Source organism: Colossoma macropomum, unplaced genomic scaffold (assembly GCF_904425465.1).
Source record: "Colossoma macropomum unplaced genomic scaffold, Colossoma_macropomum, whole genome shotgun sequence".
Classification (NCBI taxonomy): domain Eukaryota; kingdom Metazoa; phylum Chordata; class Actinopteri; order Characiformes; family Serrasalmidae; genus Colossoma; species Colossoma macropomum.
The window spans coordinates 29,108,116-29,129,357 of NW_023494784.1; the positions used below are offsets into that span (position 1 = coordinate 29,108,116).

At 39.7% G+C, this 21,242-nt stretch overlaps 1 protein-coding gene across 5 annotated transcripts in view; it reads left to right on the forward strand.

Annotated features, from left to right (window-relative positions):
• tanc1b (tetratricopeptide repeat, ankyrin repeat and coiled-coil containing 1b) overlaps positions 1-21,242 on the forward strand; it is a 151,549-nt gene that overhangs the window by 75,846 nt on the left and 54,461 nt on the right. For all 5 annotated transcript variants that reach the window (XM_036567584.1, XM_036567612.1, XM_036567593.1 and 2 more), the window contains 2 exons: positions 1,674-1,860; positions 8,699-8,998. In XM_036567584.1, coding sequence (XP_036423477.1) covers positions 1,674-1,860; positions 8,699-8,998 — 487 coding nt within the window. The remainder of the gene's footprint in view (positions 1-1,673; positions 1,861-8,698; positions 8,999-21,242) is intronic.

The window sequence follows — 21,242 nt, forward strand, 5'->3', positions numbered from 1 at the left end:
TGTATGTATTAGCACTGAAGCATGAGTGATAAAAGAGGCAGGGAAAGAGTTAAGGAGGGAAAGTAAGCGAGAGAGAGAAAAAAGAATGAGAGAAAGCCAGAGTTGGGTGAGTGTTTAAGAGAAGGATGATCAGTGTGTGGAGCTGTGTGCTCTGTACTGGAGCTGGATTACAGGCTCATTATCACTGGAATGGCTTCACTCTCTCAGTGTAAGGCTAACTTTGATCAACCTGCTCTGTGCAGTGTCTGAGCACATGTTTCCTTCTACAGTGTGTGTTAAGACAATGTGTATGTTTTTGGTGAGTGTGTGTTACATTTAGGGTGTGTTTTGAGTGTAATGGAGGGTTTGGGCAGCAGCGTGTGTTGTAGCTGGTTTGCTGTGTGTGATTTAAGTAATTGATTTTGCTCAGCTGACGTGTGCAGGGCAGTGATTCTTCTGTGATCTGCCCCCTCACAAACTTGAGTGTGTAAGAGAGCTTGTTGAGAAAGAGTGTAACATGTCAGGTTATTGCAGTCTGTTTGTTTGTATGTTTGGCAGGGATAATTAGGCTGATACTGTAAGGCAGTGGCAGAGGAACCTTTGAATCTTCTGCTCCTGGACTTTTTTTTGACAACAGATCGAACTCACTTTGCAAGGGATGGTGATCTTCATTTATTCAAATAAGAGAGAATGTAAAATAAGGCAGTATTTGTTAAATGACACAGTAAACATAGTTGAGCGATATGGCCAATAATGCTGTTGATTTTCAGTTTTAGAGATATTGCTACATAAAAACCTGGGCAACTGCAACAAATGTTGTTTACGTCATGCTTCAGATTGTTGTGAAAGAGCAAAATACATAAAAATAAATAAATAATAAGCTTTTCTTTCTGCAAATCTGGTTTCTGTCTGTCTAGCTAACTTTTGCAATACTATACAAGTGTCCCTTAGTGTCATTTTAAGAGAAGAAAACAGTTCAGTTAACACAGATTATGCCCCATTTGTTAGATGTTTTTGGTATAAAGAGTAGCAGCACTCTATCAGAGAACATGAATTAATTAACTTTGTTAATGCAGACTTATATCACTGGATACTGTGATGTATTGGGGAAATATCATGACACAGACTTTTATCAGTATCACACAGCTCAAGTGGAGGGGTTTTGAATTGGACTGATTTGAAAGGGATTAAAGAGTGGATTGAAGAGAGACTGAGTTAGAGCTTTGAGATGATTTGAAGTTAAAGCAGTTTGCCCTTGGTTTGTTTTGGTGTAGATGAATAATGTGGTGAGTGATCTTACTCCAAACACGTGTCTCTGTGTGACTAATGAGAGGCTGATTTATTTTGCTGAAGCAGTGGATGCGCTCGGGTTTGTTTGGAGTTTGGAAAATAGGCTGAACTCGAGATGAACTCTCTAGGCTCGCCTCAAGATGGAAACTGTTGATCAGAACGTGTTTTATGGGTTGAAGCTTTTATATTCATGTTCTCTAGATCATTCCTCTGTAATCCTAATGTAATTTGATTCTGAATTCCTCTCTTATGTCTCCTCTCTCCTTTCCTTTTTTTCAGTGTTATAAGAAGTGCAGTAAAGATAGCAGTACATGACCAGAAAATTGAATAGTGAAAATTGAAATTGAAAGTGTGCATTGATTCAAGCTGAAGATGCTGTTTTCTGTGTTTGTGTTTCTCTGTAGTGCTTAGTGAATCAGGGGGTGAGTCCTTGCTCTACACTGACCAGTAGCACAGCGTCTGCATGCACAGACAGCCCCTGCTCCACTTTGAACAGCAGTGCCAGCCGCCCTCCCGCCAGCCAGCGCAGCCCCTGCGGCACTATCACCAGCCCCAGCTCCACTTTAGAAAGCAAGGACAGTGGAATCATAGGTACTACAAGCACACACAAGCTGTTCTTCTGGCAACCACTACAGCGCCTTTGGCACCGTTATCACTTCTGTTCAAGAATAATTTTACATAAGGCATTGGTGCTCTGTGGCTTGGTTATCCTTACATTTTGTGTGACATCACACTTTGTAAATGACTGCCTTTTTGGGGACTGAATAGGGGACTGACTGCGCTAAGCTAATGAGATGCCTTTCTATTTGCTGCATAATTTGTTGCAAGCGAGGGATTACAATTTTCCACAAATCCTTTTACTCTCTCTCATGTCGGCAAGTGCAAAATATATTCAGAATAAACTTTAACTAACCATGAACTAACATGAACCAGAACAATTTGGTTAACTATAGTCAGCCCCCTTCATCTTTTATTGTGATCAAACCTAACCAACCTTGTCTGTTTTTAAACTTCCTAAAACGAATCTATTGATTTTATCTGTTTAAAACCATTTCTGCTTAAACATGCAGTGGTAATGACTTGATAGTGGGTCGCAGGAATCAGTGGCAGATCATTTCTTCACTTTAAACGTCCATGCCAGTGGCAAGTGCCACATGTCATTCCACAGAATCCTTCTACCACAGGTCACTTTTCTTGAAATGAGTGCAGCTAGCTACATATTTAAGCATATTACTCAGATAGTTACATTGCTAGCCTATAGTTACGCCTTTAGTGATCACTGTTAGCTGCTTAAAGCTGTTAGCTAATTTAGTGCATGTAGTATTCTTCAGAGTTTGCAAAATAAATCCTTTTGCACAAGGCAAACGTATTGCATTTGTAATTTAAATAAGAAAGCACTTAAAACCGAGATGCCAGTAGCAAGTGTTATTTTCCAGTGTCATATTGAATTTTCACGGTTAGAAATTTTCACGATACATGATAAGAATGATCACATTTATTTTTTTTCACACAGACAGACTACACAACTAATGCCTCCATCAAAAAACTACCATCAGCTCTAGGTACAACAATTTATTTTCAGTGTTTCACTCTGCACTGTACTAAATCCAGTTAAACAGGACTAATTGTGCCCTCTTTTTAATAAAATATGCAGTTGTTCATTAACATTGTGCAGCAATGCCAGAAATTTGACCCAAATATGGCAGCCACAACGGAAAAATCACGTGGCTCAAACACAAGAATAGTATTCCTCAATGATATTAGATTGATCTGTCAGTAGGCATGCATTGTTGTAGAGAGATGGTGCTGTGGTGAAGGTCTAGCCAATCGCCGACATGAATCTCTGCAGATCTGTGCTTTCACACTCACTGACAGAAAGATTACATATTTCTCTCCTAATTATTATGTAACATGACAGCTGAAAAGTTTGAGCTGCTGTAAAATATCTGTAGGGTAAATCTTTCGTGTGGCCACTGCCACAGTGTTATGGAGGAGATCTGCTCCAAATGTTTAAACTCACTTTTTTTTGTTTTTTGAAATATAAAGAAGTGTAGTTCAGAGGACGGAGCTGTGTGTGTGTGTCATCTCTCTCCTAGATATATGAATTGTGCATCACAGTTAGACAAGTTAGACCTTAATCATAATGTTTTCTTTAACTCCACAAATTAATAATTTGTGAGCAGAAAGAAAAAAAAAAGCCTTCGACCACCTTTCACTTTTACACTGACATCAGAAGAACAGCTGAAGTACTTACTATGATATCTAATTTTTGATGATATATTTATGTTCCACAAAAAGCAGAATGTTTAGGTGATGCTATAGTACAAATTCCCATATCTCTGTATCCCTTGCATGTACGTTTGTGGTTGTTTTCTGCATTAATACTTGCTTTGTTTTAAGAGAAGGGTGTTAACCAGTCTGCCTCCATACAGTTCTTTCTCCTCTACCATCCTGGCCATCCTGTCTTACATACCTTTGTAGATATTTGTAATAATTCCTGCTAGTGGTGCCACTATGTCTGCAATAAGTTAAAAGAAATCCTGTGTTAGTATCATTCTTCATATATATTGCTCTGACCACCAAGACTAGGAAGGAGTGAGCACTCAAATAAAAAAACAAAGTCCTCCAAAGTGCTGTTACAGCACATAAAATCTCAGTACTTTACTGCTTGTTTTCCTCTCTGGTTAAGATATAAGCGGTCCAGTCACACTAAATAGGACAAACATCCTGCAGAGACTCTAGTATTGTAGCACTGATGGCCAAATTCACATTAGATTTAATCTTTCTGCTTCTCACATCTGGCAACTGACAAAAATCCAAATCTAAAACAAATTTGTGATGAAAACATGACAAGTGTGCTTATGTTTCTAATAACAATCACCAGTATTAACTGAAGTGAATTGTTTTGATTGTGGTTTCTTGCTGCTTAGTGCATTAAGCAGACAACAGTTATTTCCTGCAGTTATTAGCTTTTATGCTAGTAAATTTACATCACAAGAAACAGAGGGCTGAAGACACAATTACTGAGACGTAACGTCGGTCTTACAAAAACATGGTGCTGTAACATGTCTAGAGGGCAGCACTGAGTAATGTTTGTTTATTTGTGCTGTGTCTATTGGCTGTTAGGAGTTGCTAAGTATCGAGTGCTAGGAAGCAAGATAACTAATTAGCCAATTTGATAATTTTAGACTTTAATATTCGCATACACAAAAAAGACAGTTAAATAAATTAAATTGTTTATTGCAGCTATTTTCATGATAATTCATCGTCAGCTAAATTTTCATTTTCATGACAAGCCTAGCTCCAAAGAGTGTTAACTAACCTTGGTTGAGTGAGAAAGAGAAAAAGAAAGGGGGCTGAAAGGTTTGGGGAAAGAGAAGAGAGGAATGATGACTTATTAATGAAGTTTCTGTAATAGAAAGAGGGAGGATGGAACATTCTCTTCTTGCCACGTCTTAATTTTCCTACTTTTGACAGACACATAGCTTGGATTATGTGTGCATATGTGTCCACGCACACTGACACACAATACATCTCACAGCTGATGTCTGGAAAGTGGTATTAAGCTCAGGACCTCTGACAAATAGCTTAATCTATCTTTCATCCTCTATGATAGCCAAAATAAGCACTCACACCCGAACCTGACCAGACTGTAAAGCCTACTCTTAGAGTGATGATTCTGCATTACAGTAGAGTTGTACTTAAGCATGGGCACAAACATTGTGCACAGGGCACTCCTAGTCTAATGGCATGTTTTGTTGATTTTGTAAGTTAAAGTAAGTACACATCCTCCACAGAGAACACACTACTGCACATTTGAATGCACAATTTCTGCTTCAAATTACTGTTAAATTCAAAACTGCTGAATGTAACATATTGGAAAAAAAAATAAACAATGTATGGCCTGTGTAATGGTTAATTTTATTTTTATTTTATTATTTTTTTTATTTTCTTTTTACATTTTTTCTCTGTAGGGAATGGGTCGACTTCGTTTAGAAAATCAATAAAACGTAATTTGTTTGAGGGTATTCAAACTTTTGCATACGACTATGAGAGAAGCAGTCACATTTTGTTTAGGGCGAGCATGAATTAAATGAAATGGCACTGCTTCTTTCTGCTTTGACACATTCAACATCTAGTGTTTTATTCAAAGATTGATTTTCTGATGTTCGTATCAAGTGATGCAACATATGTTTGGTGTTTGAAATCCACATTATCTTTAAAAAAACAAGAGGATAGGGCAGACAGAGACGTGTAAGCCAGCGAGTGTTCGTTCCCTGTGGTTGAAGGATGTAGGTGTCATTTGGCAGGTCTGTTTATTTGTGGCTTTTACACCATGTGTCATGGCGACCTGAGAGAACAGAGGAGAGGATTATGAGATTTGCTTTTTCATGTGAGCAAACACCTGTCTGAACTCTATTAATGGAAACAAGGGCTGCTTCCACTGCCCAGAACCCTGCTTAGCAGAGGTTTGCACTTTTTTTGTTTCCTTTTTACTAGAGAATATTTCTTTGAAATAATTACATGCACAACTAAACTGGGATTCAGGTTGGGCATATCATTTGATTTGTGTAATCTTGAATATTGCGTAATAATTTCCCCCCATTGTGGTCTATGATGTGTAAACCATTGCGTGGGTTAATAAACTTACTGCTGTCAGATCCATAATCTTCGATGAGATTTACATATACTGTACTGTTATAATTTAATGAGAAGTGCTAAGCCATGATTAAGCAAAGGCATCCACATTCAGTTCACTTCTGACCTGAGTTGCTGACTACATACGCACAGCATCTGTCTTCACAGAGAGAAATTAGACATCGACTCACGTAATGTGAATCTGAAGAGAGTAAGTGAGGATGAGGCTAGATCTAATTAGCTGTGTCCTAACTGTAGAGGGTAAATATGATCAGGTGGAGGATGTTGATAAGGTCAGAGCTGTTGAGGGGAGAAACTTTACCTCAGAGTCTTTCATTATGGCCAGCAATCTCATCTCACTGTTCTCCAGGAGGGAAGTGAGCTATGATGGAATTAGAGCTGACTTTAACAGCCATTTGTCCATCTTTTCTTTCTTGGTCTTTTTTTTTTCTCGCTCTCCTGTGTGAAGCCATCATCACTAAAGGGTTATGAGGTTAAGACCTCCGCTTCTCCTTCTTGTTTATGCAAATAAGCTGACTTCTAAGGACCACAGTCATGATTCAAATACCCATCTGTTCTTCCTGTCCTCCCCTCTTTCCTCTCACTTTCATCATCTTCATACGTCAAGAGTTATAAGACGTGGAGGATAACACCCTTTTCCCTCTCTCTCTCTCCCCCTCCCTCTCACTCTACCCTTCTCTCACAAATCTAAATTCATGTGCAAATTTGGAACAAGAATGTGCCAAGCACCCTTTGTTTTTATTTTTTACGAAATATGAGAGACCCCACACATAATGACAGATTTCACTGTCCTTAGTCATCCTTTAGTCATCAAAGTCCCCAGACTACAAAATTTGCCCAGAGTAAAATACCTCTCACTTTCAGATTATGCTCACAAGCCAAAGACCTGACCAATTTAGGATGTTGCAGAATTTCTGAAGTCAAAACAAACATTTTGGAAGACATCGAGGCACTGATTGCTGTGTGGTAGCTTAATGTGCAGCAGTATTTTGAAGCAAAAAAGCAGAAAACTAGAAGCAAAAACTTGGATAAGAATTAAATTTGTTTGATCCTAATTTGTTGTTTTTGTGGGAAAATAATTGTCAGTTTGGTGCTGACATAACATAGCAATTCCTATAGAAATACTAATGATAAATAGCATTAACATAGTATGCTAAACTCTCCATTCAGCTTTGCACTTTGCTTAGCTTGGCTTTCTCAGTTATCGGTCTGTCTTGCATGACAATGCTGTGCTTCACACAAGACACGCCGACCATCTCCACCTGTTTTTTCCTAAAACTCTTTCTGCCCATAGAACATATTACGTATAATAAAAAAATATTTTTGGCCCAACAATATAAACGTTCTTTTTTTTTCACTAAACTGTTCTGTCCTAAATTGGTTAGCGTTTTATCTTGCATCCATTTTCTTACAAGTGTGGGTCTCGTGGACCACAATGCTAAATTGTCAGCAACAGTAGTGGGTAACTCCAGCATACCAGATTGAAAAAAAAAAAAAAGGTATTAAAAGTATCTGTATACAGAAAAATGAAGTAAAATAAAAAAAACTAACTTTGAACCCAACCTGCGCATCACAGATACGCTATATGGCCAAAAGTATTGGGACACCTGCACATTACACCTATAGGAGCTGTCATGATATCCTATTCTAAATCCAAAGAATTAATATAGAGTTGGTCCTTTGTAGCTATAACAGCTTTCACTCTTCTGGGAAGCTTTCTACGAACTCACCCATCCATGTCTTTAAGAAGCTTGCCTGGTGCACTGGGGCTCAGTCATGCTGGAACAGAAAAAGGAGTTCCCCAAACTGTTCCCACAAAGTTAGAAGCTTTACACTCACTCTCACACTCACACTAGATTTACACTCACTGGAACTAAGGCCAACCCCTGAAAAACAACCCCATAGCATTATCCCTCCTCCACCAAACTTTACACACTTGCCCAGAATAAAATGCTTGGCATTGTGCATTTTGACCTTAGGCTTGTGTGTAGCTGCTCGGCCACGGAAACCCATTTTCTGAAGCTGCTAACGTGCAGTTTTTTTGCTGATGTTGCTTCCAGAGGCAATTTAGAACTCTTTAGTGTGTGATTCAACAGAGGATAGAGACTGTGAGCTTCAGCACTTGGCAGCCCCACTCTGTGAGTTTGTGTGGTCTACCGTTTCATGGCTAAGCTGTTGTTACTCCTAGGTGCTTCCATTTCACAATAATAATGTAACTTGTGGCAGAGGTGGCATCCTTTGACAGTGCCATGTTTAAAGAGCTCATTAGTGCAATCTATTCTATTCTACATTGTTTGTCTATCGAGACTGCAGGGTTATGTGCTTAATTTTATCCACCTGGCAATAGGTGTGGCTGAAACACCTGAGCTCAATAATTAGAAAGTGTGTCCCAATACTTTTGTCCATATGGTATATTTGAGAAATGATGTCTGAACCCAACTAATTTGGACAAATATTTCAAACTGTGCCCCACACTACAGCGGGATGTTTATTTGTAAATTTTTAATTATGTTCAATATTTATGTTTTAAAATCAGGGCTACTATGACTGGAGTGTTAGTAGATTTGAGGGCTAGGCACACTACAATACATACCTTGTAGTATTTTTTTTTATAGTCATTCCCGAAAAATTTATAGTAGTTACTGATTAATAAGCCTTAAGCTCAGTAACACTTTGTGATACAAATTCCTGACACTACTCTCTCTCTCTCTCTCTCTCTCTCTCTCTCTCTCTCTCTCTCTCTCTCTCTCTCTCTCTCTCTCTCATCTAGCCACCATCACAAGCTCCTCAGAGAATGATGACCGCAGTGGGTCCAGTCTGGAGTGGAGTAAGGAAAGCAGTGTGAGAGGGAGTGGGCACCATGCACTGGCTCCGACCTCCATGCGTGCAGACACCTGCTCTCCTGTGGCTGAGGAAGAAGCATCCACGGCAGAGAGCTCTGGGAGCAGCAGAGTCGCAACCACGGTAACCGCAGGGGCAGGGGCGGCAGGGGCCAATGCTGAGGGTCCAGTTCACTACCCAACACAGAGCTCCTCCAGCCTCATGATGCCCAGGCCCAACTCAGTCGCAGGTAAGAGACAGACAAATCATTAAACTGGTGGTAACTGGGAAAAAGTGCTTAGGGACCCCTTGTATGAATTGATTTCCTTCAGTCATCCACAAACAGTCTACAAAGGCTGGGAGTAGACAGAGCATGGAGAGTTGAGAGAATTGTGCTGTATGCCTACCATGCTTAAGGGCAGTTTGTTGCTGTGTGCTTGCTCCTAGTGAATTGTTTGTGATTTAAATGTGAATGTTTATTGTGAAATGTGAGTATTAAAGACAAGTGCAGGGCTCCCGAGTGGCGCAACCGTCTAAGCGTTGGCCCTATCATCAGGAGATTGCGAGTTCGATCCCTGGTGATGCTACAGCCATCTGTAGCCGGGAGTCCAAGAGAGCACAATGGGCCTCGCTCTCTCTGGGTGGGTAGGATGGCCCCTCCTTCTCACCCCATTACTTAACGCGATGCTAGTCAGTGCAGGCGTCTGTTAGCTGACGTAACAGGTCTGGCGGTTGGCGCTTTCCTCCGAGCGCGTTCAGCTGTCCAGTGACGTTGCGTGAGCGGCAGGTCGAAAAGAAGCGGTGGCTGGCTTCACAGGTCTCGGAGGAAGCCTGTGTTAGCCTTCGCCCTCCTAGCGTTGATAGTATCGTGTGATTGGGGGAGTCCTAACTAGCAGGTGGAATTGGCAACGACTAAATTGGGGAGAAAAAAAAAAGACAAGTGCAGGATGATATATAGTCTATACACCAGTATTGGTGCCACACCACAATACTGATTTGTAGTTTTATTGGTATTGATACATCATATGCCTTTGTTATAGTAACAGTACTCTTCTTAGAAGGCTGTACAGTAGATGTTGGAACATTGCTGTAAGAATTTGAATACATATAACCACGAGAGGATTAGTGAGGTCAGATACTGATGTTGGATCTTTAGTTCTGTATCACAAAAGTCATGGGTGGTGCTCTATTACTCCAGAGAACACAGTTTCACTGCTCCACAGCCCAGTGCTTGGGAGTTTATACCTGTGTAGCTGATGCTTGGCTTTGGGCATGGTGATCTTGCTCCATGTGTAGCTGTTCCAGACTATCCCGTTCTATTGCTTTATTGAGCGCCTGTGTCAGCAGTGGATGCACCTTAAAGCAGCTGAATTTATTGATTAGTAGGTGTGCCTGGATACCTTTACCTTAATATTCATGCAGACACTCTGTTCCATACAAATGCCATGACCCTTTGCCACTTCTAAAGTTCTTTTTGGTGTTTTGAGGAGAAGAATCAACACAAACAGCCAGATATTTAAGACATTCCTTCTGCTTAGAGCACCAGTACTCTGGAAGCGTTAACTTTATTAATGCAAACTGAAATATCATCTAATTATGTGATAGCAACATGTGGAAAATATCAGTTTAGTTAATTTTATCAGTAGGTACTGAGCAGTACTGCAAAGAAATTAAGAATGGGTTAATACTATAGTCACAAACTCACAGTTAATAGTGAGGTCTCCATTATGAAGCAGGAAACCTTTGGATTCAGGAGATTGTGTGACCTGTGAAGTGATGACTCTGAGACTTCTGATCTTGATGGAGAGTGAGAGTGGGAGTGAGAGAGAAGGACAGGGGGATGCTGAAGTGGATGGCCTCACTGTCTTGCACCTAGAGAGCTTGAGTGCAAGACAGGCTAATGGAGACCACAAATGTGTCTGTGTGTATGTGTGTGTGAGTGAGCGTGTATGTGTGTGAAGAGAAGGAGCTGGGGGGTGACCCGTCTTTCTTACAGGAAGGCCAGATTCTGGGCAGCTGTACTTGTGTGTTTGTGTTGAGCTGACTGGACAGTTCAGTGAATTGTAAGACAGCTTCACACTAGCGGAAAACAACCTTTACTGAAAATTTTAATGACTGTGAATTGTCTGATCTATTTTTATTTTTATACATATGTATTTTTACACAGTTGTTTTAGTTAAGCAGTGCTTTATTGACTGATAAAAGTCACCTGCGAATTGTAAGATTTGACTCTTAGTTCTCAGTGGTCATGTCAAACAACAGAAACTCACAAATTATAAATAAATAATTTAAATATTGTGGCACTGGGGATGGAGTTAACCAGAATTTTTATTATTTTGGTTGTCTGCAAACAAGTCATAGTCAGAGACAGAAACATGTACAACATGCATTCCCATTGAAAAATTCAACACCTCCACTGAAGAGCCTAGTCATCTCCACGGCTGTATTCTGCCAGTTATCGTTTCTTTTTCCATCCTGTGTGCTGCTACATCAGGACTAGAAAATACCTAAAACAAAATACACAGGACAGGGACTCATCGGTGGCTAACTCACCACAGAACACGTTTGATTTTAGCTGTTGCTCAGATACAAGTCTTTGTTTTCTCTGTGTTTGCAATTTAACCATCACTTATTTGGTGTGGCACTTTAAGCCTATTAGCTAATGTTAGTTTAGCTAGTAGGCAACAGAGCCGAACACCACGGAACAGATTTAATTTTCTTGTTCTGTCCCTCCAACACAGTTACTTCACTCACTTAGGCTTGATTCATTATCATCCAAACTTGTGTCATTGCTTTGGTTAGCCAGAATCAAGCCTGCTCTGTGATGAGGAGAGCTGTTGTCATGTTGGCGAAGCTAATGCTTACCAGCTTCTCTATCATAGCTAGCAGCACCGTTTAACATTTAACAATTGGTGTTAGAGTGATGGACTGAAAATCATGGACTGCAAGCACTTATCTGGTGGCTGTGTAAGCGAACTAAGCATATTTATCTGATGATGAATGCCCTGTGGTAGATCAGTCCTGTGGTGTATTCTTGCTATAGTGGGTCATTTAGTGACAGTACAGTGAGAGTGGCAGTAATACTTAGAAAACCAGAGCCATAACGGGAAACTCAGCAATAAAGAGCGGCAATTAAAATTAGCTAACTGTTGATTGCCTTGTTGGAGACTTTCTGTTTTGGTCGCATGTCTGTGTGTGTGTGTGTCTGTGTGTGTGTGTGTGTGTGTGTGTGTGTGTGTGAAATATAGGAAAATCTTTGTGTGGGTGTGTGTGTGTGTGTGTGTGAAATATAGGAAAATCTTTGTGTGGGTGTGTGTGTGCGCGCATCTTCAGAGTCATTTGAGGGTGCTGTAACTTGCACTCACTCACTTCACGCCCTGTTTGGCATTAGTGAACAAAGCATTAATCTTTACTGTGCATTTGATAGATCCATAACACTACTGCGCCGCTTCAGAACTGCAAACTCTACATCATCAAGACACACTCATTCAGTCTCACACACACCAGTACCTCTCTCTCTCTCTCTCGCTCTCTCTCGTGCTCTCTCTCTCGCTCTCTCTCTCTCTCTCTCTCTCTCTCTCACTCTCTCTTTCACTCTCACTCATTCATTCTCTCTCTCTCACACACACACACACACACACACACACAAACTCTCTCTCTCTTTGTACTCTCTCTCATAAGCTAACTCTTAAATCCTCACTGGCAGACTGAGGTCACACAATCTAAATAACTGCCTTGTCCTGCCCTAAAGTCCTCTGAGTCGCATCGCCATGGCGATGTGTCTCCGCCCCAGGTCCTGACAGGATGATGTCATGGTTAGGCAGCGGAGTCGCACCTCTAATTTTATGGTTGGCTACTGTGCCCTTGAAGAGGAAGATGGCAAGGACAGGCAAAGACGGCTTCATTATTGACTCCACGGAGAGCTCTGCTCCAAAACACAGATAATGTGGCATTTATATTCTGACATATTGGAGAGACTTTAAAAAATCATTTAGGATTTATTGTAGAGAAACTTAAAAAACTGCAACTTCATGACACTGTTTCATTTTGAGTGCTAGAAAGAAGAAGAGGCTTATTAGACACGAAAGTTGCTTTAGGTTATTTAACCCAAACAGTTGTTTTTAACCTGCCATAATAAGTATTTTTGTGGCAAGATGCCTCCCTTCTATAGTTTACTCTGTCTTTTAAACAATTCAAAAGAGAAGCAATCCCTGTTGACTTTCAGACCAGTAATATTGAACTTTTATAGTGATGTAGTGGAGAACTGTGCCTCAAACCTAAGCCCCCAGTTAAGGCCATAAATGTCAAAAAACACACAAAAAAGAGAAAAAAACAAAATTATTAAACCCTGTTAGTGGTGGTGACATTATTTGGCCTTTCAAGATTAAACATAGACATTTGAAGCTTTCAAAAAATAATCCATGTGATTTATTTGATGCTTGTAACATACATTAACATGTATTGTTTCTTCAGTAAAGAGCTCTGGCATAGAGCACGAGCAATTGTTTTCGATTTCTAACACCTGACAGAAATCTAATGATCAGGCTACCACTTGTATTTATAGTCAATGACATAATAGAACTTTTGGGAGGCCTAGAGTCTTTCTCAAATTTGATCCAATCCATTGGAAATTAAAACGATTAGTCTGTTCCACTGTATATTTGACATCTCTGCAACATTGTAAATGAGGGTCACCCTCAATGTTCCCTGAGGTTAAAGAAAGGTTGATTGATTGACTGATTGTTTGCCAAGCACATACAGTAGATAAATGCTGCATTGGGAGTCTTGCCCAAGGACTCCTATTGTGACATTCTCTTTCAATGTAGCAGAGGTGTGCTTGCCTCAACCGGAAATCAAATGCTATTCTCCGGGGTTCAGAGTGGGTGTTAAGGGCATTACTACCCCTAGTGAACACGTGAAAAATTAAAAGTGGGATACTAAACTATTGGTTGTAATTGTGGCTGTTATTCCAATATTGGATCAGTAATAATAATTTAGAATAATATAAATTGAGCACCAATATATTGTACACCCATATGAAGTATCCTTATCAGTGTAGGTGATCATGTAATGCTTGGATTGTGGCACATTGTGAGAGTGCTAGACTAGACTGTACAACGGAGAGCCCCTCCTGTTCAGTCACAACTGTCCTGATACTCCTGTGAGCTTTCACACATTGTTTCTACTTTGTTTCAGTCTGGCACCCCTGCCATTCAACCATTTGTGCATGTTAGTATAGCCAGTTGCCATTAAACAAAATTATTTCTAAATTATTTAATCAATGTTTAAATGAATTTAGTTAAGATAAGAGCAAAAGCATGTTCTCCGCTGAAGAAATTGTTCAGAGCATGTTCGATAGCTGTAGTTCTTTCATTTATTTCTTTAATTTCTGCCTTAGGGCAGGAATAAGGCAACATCCATTGCATCCAGAAAAGCAGCAGCCACTGTTATGATTTCTTCTGCTCAGGCCTGTTAATATTTGCAATTTCTGCAGGGCACAATTTGATTCATCTTTCATACAACGTTAATGATATTCCAACAATATATTACTCCTTACAGCAGTGTCAAATAGAGGGTAGGAAACCTCTTTACTTTTGATATTGAACGAAGTCATGAAACACAAATGTCAGTTTGTGTTTCAGATTGTCAGTGGCTTATAAAAAAAAGAAATACACAAAGCCATATAAATACTGTTCAAATTTATTTTATTATATGATGCATAGTGACCCTATGATGTGATTTTTGAATGCAGTTTTTTATTAATTATTATTTTATTGTTATTCTAAATAATCAGCTGAAATATTAAATGTGCTTAGGAAATCATTTTAGTGACTTCAGTACACACACCATGAGTAAATGGAGACTGGTTTATACTTGTAACCTAACAAATTATTCTTGAACCAACCATCATCAAGGCTCCCGAAATACTGTAGAGGGTCTATTAGACACAACTGTACTATAAAGTGAAACTCAGACTAACAGCTGGTCCTAAGCAAACTTGTAGAAAAAAGAAAGACTGCACTTAGTTACTCTACAGCCATACACACAGCTGAACTTGTCAGTCAGCCATTCTGCCTTTAAAATAAGGAAACATATACAAGAAAAAGTGTAACAGAAATAGAAATATGTAGGACAGTTGGTGGGGCCTTCCTGCAGTGTTATTACATCCAGTAATATGTCATGTAAAAAATTTAGACACCAGTGAACCTAAAGGAGGGAGAGAATAAAGGTGGATGCAAACGTATCTCTGTTGCTGAAAGCTCCATGCTAAGAGGCTTATCGCAGTATGAGTGTGAGAGGAGGCTAAAACAGCAGAGGGCAGATTGACTTTAGCTTTGTGTGTGTAATCAGAACAGCAGAGGCTACAGAGAGCAGCGTAATGAATGCTGGACACACAACGTCTGCACAGAATCAGTGTTTTCCCACAATGTACTATGAATGAAGAAATGTGGGAACACATACTCAGATATATTTAAAGGACCCATATCATGGAAAACCACATTGATGTATAATGTAAACATTGTTTCTAAACATACCATTCACTCCCCAGTCTACACAGTCCATATATGGAAACTAAGCTGCAAACCAGCCTGTTTAGAATTCATTGTTTTGGTGGTTTCATGAAAACCAACTCCTTTACATATTTCCGCTTATAGCAGTTTAGCCCCGCCCATCCACACTAAAGTTATAAGGAGCATTTCAGCCTGGCCTGCTTTTAGAATGAGGCACCATACAGAGCAGCCAATCAGAACATAGCTCATTTACATATCAATCTTAAAGGAACAGTGACAAAAACAACCTGTTTTTTTGGGATAAAGAGAGATTGAATGTGGTTATGATTTATGCTTCTTTTGGTACACAAAAGCATGCAAACGTTACAAGTGGCCCTCATAGAAAAAAATTAAATGCAAGAAAAATTTAAGATGTATAAAATAAAACCACCAAGAGCCAAAAAAAATTATTCATGATGTTGGAAAAATCATGTTTTCCTATTATTATGTTCTCCACAAGAGAGCAAAATCTATACACAAATAAAGATACACATAAAAGATAAATCTTATAAATTAACAAATGCATACAAACTAATACTGAGAGACTACATACACTCACACAAGCTCCAGTCTATCAAAAGCTTAGGAAATTATTTTTAGTGACTTCAATGCACACAAGTCAATAGTGACTGGTTTATACTTGCAACCTATTCTTGGACCAACCATCATCAGAGCTCCTGAAATACTGGAGAGGGTCTGTTAGAAACAGCCATACTATAATTGAAACTCAGGCCAACAGCTGGCCTTTAACAAACAAAATGTAGAAATAAGAAAGACTTATGACAGAAACATTTATGATATTTTTTGTAAGCCCCCCATTTAAATGACTGATGTAAATGACTAAATGTATCATCTCATAGCAGGACATTTCCACATAACTGTTCTTCACACAGTCTTTATTGCATGCCAGTCATCTTCAACCTCAACACTAAACTGTGGTTGAGTTGGAGAGTCAGGAAAGTGGGACCATCTCTGCGCTCCCGACCGATTTAGGATTTTAAGACCGGTACTGATTTCGATGTTTGAGGATTTAAAAATTTAGAAATTCGATATATCTGATATTTCAGACGATTTTTTTTTTCCAGAAATATGTAACATAAACAAATGTTTTTTCTATCATCTGCATAACATGGATAACATAATGCAGTTTAAAAATAAACTGGGATTTCACACTGTAGTGTTACGAACACAAATAAAAATCATCTTATCGTTTAAAGAATGTAAATTTAAATTTAAATTTAAATTTAACTTGATTACATGCGGGAGCATCTGAACATGACATGTTACTCATAACTATACTGTAGCTCCTTTTTGAGAAGTGAATATAGTCTCGCAGCATATCAATGCGCTCTGCGCTCTAACGAAATAGTGCCCTTACAATAAGCACACTACACATTTGAAAGAGAAGCTAGATAACTTTGTTTGGCTACCAAGCTATGTTAGATACTTGTTCAGCTCATGTTTATTTGTGTCCCTTCTGGTTAAATAAATTCCAGTGTGCTAACTGTAACTACAGCTATGCGAGTCGCACATATGTTAATCGTTTGCTTTATTTAGGCACAAGTCTGAAGTTGGCTTCATATTTGCCCAGCTTATTCTTTGAATTTTTCTGTTGTGCCTTAAATGATGGAGCAGTTACATTATGGCGCCTGAGGCAAACAGTAGCCAGAATTTAACTGCTGCATCATTTAAAGTGGAACAGGAAAATTCGAATGAGAAGCTAACTTCAGCTCCGTTAATTGGCAGAATAAGTTAAATGCTACAGTTTAACTACTCATTAACGTTAGTTGTTTTCCACTGATCAACATAGCATAAGCTAGCTTTGTGAGTAAACTAATATAGCAGTGAACAGTGTATAAGCTGCTTTAAGCAATGTTGCCAGAGAATTTTGACTGTTGTTCGTTTACTCACTAGAACTGCCACTTTATTTCATAAATATATCTGCAGTCAAGTTTGTCTGCAGCTCAGTCTACACCACTCCACTACTGTAACGTTAAACATAGGCTAATTGTGATGTTTGCCTGACAGTACCGGCTTTCATGTTACTGCAGCAAAAGCAGGCATGGCTGACATAAATGTTGCCAGGCTTATTTAGGCTAAGAGGAGAAGTGATAGGGATATTTTTTATTATTACTAAAGTAATGCTCTCACATGACAATTATCAGTTGACCTGATATTATCAATGGACCCGTCCTCCGCCTCTCCATTACTTTTTAGTTGTATAGATGTATCAGCTGTTATAAACGTGATGCCTATTTATTTGCAAGTACCTTATATCAGCTGATAATATCGGCACGCCGATTTATTGGTTGGACTCTACTCCGCACACAGCGATTTTTATGGACCTTTTCAAACAGGAGAACCAGCTCAACGTGACTACAGAAAAACAGAGATTAGTTTCAGTGTCATTTACAAAAGAGAAGACATGCTTTTTTTATTATTATTTTTTTATTATTTGGGACACGGTCATGCAGTGTCTCCTGCTTTGTTCCCCGCTTTTTTGAAAACATATCACATTTTATTTAAATAATTGAAAGAGGCTGGAATGTCTTAAGCCATTCATTGTATTTAGTCATAAGTAGTCTATTACATAATAACCATAAAGCCTTTGCGTTAACTGACAGCTGCTGCTGTTGTTTGAAACCCTGATTTTAATATTTATAATTTACTCATAACTCATTCACGTTCCTTTGAGCTTCTGATGTTTTGATATGCTTGGATGGTAGAAAATATGCATTTAGTGAAATAAAAAATAATGTATAGAAGAAGCGCAGCATGTGTGAATGTTGTTTCGGAGAATATGAAATGTGCTGAAGCATATGACTTGATAAAGTGTGCAGTTTCAGAACTGTGCAAATCGAAAGTGCGATTGCATTGCAGAACAGTTCAGCCACTGCAGCCCAGGACTGAAAACACCAAGCTCACTGAAGAGATTATTCGATTAAAGTAAACTGCCAAGGCCAAAGCCAGCATGTCATCAGTATCTGGTGAATCTGTTGGTCTTCCAGTGCTGGAACGGCTCTATTCTTCTCTTTTATTGCAGTATGACTATGTTATGATGATGGTGGGTGTAAGCTTTGTGGAGATAAGTTCTCCTGGGATTTACACATGAAAGATTCTCCAGTGATCATTCCACTGCAGGAAGAGCCTTAAGAGAGGAGAGAGACTGCTCAAATCTCTTTCTCTGTCTCTCTCTCTCTCTCTCTCTCTCCCTCCCTCTCTCTCTCTCCGTCTCCCTCTCTCCTGTTCTCTAGTTCTCTCTCTCTCCCCACTCCTACCTTAGAAGTAAAAGAAGGATGAAAGGATTGAGGGAGGACTGACAGAGAGAAATAAATAATGAAAGAAAAGAAGCATATATGTCTGCAGAAATTGTAAATCATAATGCACTTTCTTTGTATACCTGTATGTTTTTTTGAGGGTCTCTGAGTTAGCCAAGCATTTTTGCTCAAGGATAGGTGGGAATGTTGGGAAGGGAGGGGAAGCATGATATTATTGGTTAATTATTATTTTCCCCCATGCTGGTGCATAGTGAAGTGATAAAAAATTAGAAGATGTTTTAGAGATGGGCAAAAGTCATTACATTTTTGATGGAAGATGAATCTTGTTTAATTTGGGCATGCATGTAAACTACCATGGTAAAAAACGATCACTTTTGATTTCAACTCTTCAAAGACTGCTGCCTTATACATTTTAGGAGGTTAAAGAAATATACTGACACAGATCACTGTAAAATGCTGAGAACTTTGAGGTGCATTCCAGTCTCCAGTGAAGAGTGGAATGTTGAGCAGGGAGCGATCCATGCCGTTTCAGTTCCTAGCAGTATCAACAATTAATTGCTAAACTCCTAGCGAAGTCTAGGTGAAAAGGAGCCAGACGGCTTTGCTTGTAATGTTACCTTGATGTTATTTGTTGAGGGCTCTTTAGAAAGCTGTGTGTTTGTTGTGGTCATGACCAAAATGAACAGTTTGAAAACATGCTATTAGAACCAAGCTCAGAGATTGTGGTGGTTGTTTGGCCATCTAAACAAGGGCAGATAGTTGAGGTGGGCTTCTCTTCATACCTACACACCTATGCTATCCAGCTCTGAACTGTACAGTATGGAATGCAGCTCAAGTAGCGCAGCTTGCTTAGAAAGTCACATTCTATTGCTGGGACTTTAGTTCAGTTTACAGCCTTCCATGGCCTTGAGGGCACAATTCTTTCTCTCTCCCTCTCGTTCTTTCTCTCTCTCTCTCTCTCACCCTCTATCTGTGTGTCCTTTTACTTACTGTGTTACTATGAGCTGTCAAACTGAGATCTCTGTAGTAGGCATGAGTTACCGTGCCACAGGCTGTTTGGCATGCAGATGATCTGTCACCTGCAGTGTTCTGCATCGTGTACTGTAGGTTCTCATACGAGAATTTGTTTCGGTATCCCTCGATAGAGCAAATCACTCTGAATAGCTGGCAACCAAGACATATTGGAAAGAGCTACCTCCCTCTGTATTTAATAACTGATCCATCATCACATGGTCATTCAGAAACCTCCTCTCACTTTCGATCACTAAGCTGGCCCTTAATACGACTGCCCAGGATGCTTAACTACAGCTGAAACTACCAACTATTTTGAGGAATAAGAAGAAATCTTTTCAAGGGCAAAAGACTTCGGCTTTTGGCTTGTTCACATTGAATCCAAATAGTAGCATCTCAGTACGATTTGTCAAGCATTCACAATAATTGGCAAGCAATTGTTGCTTGCAGTGGCCAATATAGATCCTTCTCATAACAAGGATTAGAAGAAGCCACATTTGTCAGTGTGGTCCTGTGGCCGCAAGATTTCAGGTGCAGACACCTGCCTGAAATCCCACCAGGGCCAGGTGTGCTGCATGTCTTGGGCTGCCACATGTCCAGACAGCATTAGCCTCACCAGACTCCTGTGATCACTGTGCTTGTTTCTTTCTCAAGTCCCCAGTGCAGGTTAACATGCTAAGCTGATCTGACTTATTGGGACCCACTGTTGAGAGCCACACCTGGATGAACCAGCTTAACTCTTTGGAAGAATCTTAGAAAAAAGTAAATTTTGAAACCTGGTTCCTGCTCAGGATGGAAAGGAACTAATATGGCCAGTCAATACTGTTTTCAAAGGGTCCAGACAGACCAAGCCGACAAGCCCTTAAGGCCAACTTGTGATCACCTCCCGTCAGCTCGCTGTTGCCCCTCGTCTTCTGTGAAAATTTGCACTTGAGCACATTGCAACAATCACAGCTGACACGCATGCTTTCTGCGCCTGTGTGAAAGGACATGATTCTCCATAGCAGGATGTGGCAGTAGTCTGGAACACCCACAAAGGTCTAGACTGACCAGCTCACAGGTTGATTGGTTTCACCAGTAATGTTTTATACCTAGTGATAAAACTTTCCTACCTACACTGGTGTTGAAAAATGAGGGCACTCTGTGTGTACCCTCTTTCGTTTCGCTTTTTGCGGCCAAAGAATTTCATATGTTCAGTCAGCCAAGATAGCACTGACAAAACTCATCTAGAGCCAACAGTTTGGGACACATCACACAAACTCTGGTCAGCGGTCAGTCACTAACAGCCTGATGGTGTTCGATGGCCCTCGAACTGGTGTGTTGGTGTGTCAGGGCCCTACGTCTTACGTTTTTCGGGAGGAATTATCCTAATTGAAGAGCAAAGGAGCAGTGAGAATAGTAGGTCCCTAGAAGAGCCTTTGCATTTTCTGCACTTCAGAAAGTACAAATTATAGGTGTGTCATTCTTCCTGAGAGTTCTGAATTGGCTGTAGAAACAGTGATGAACGGAGATAATTTTCTGTGTGAAGAGCCATTGCCCCTTTCCTCATCTGCTCCGATCCTTAATGATGATGAGTAGTGTTCAAGAAATATTGTGCAACTTCATGAGCAGATTCTGTTTCTTTGTTCATGATATTCATATGCTCCTGTTGCAC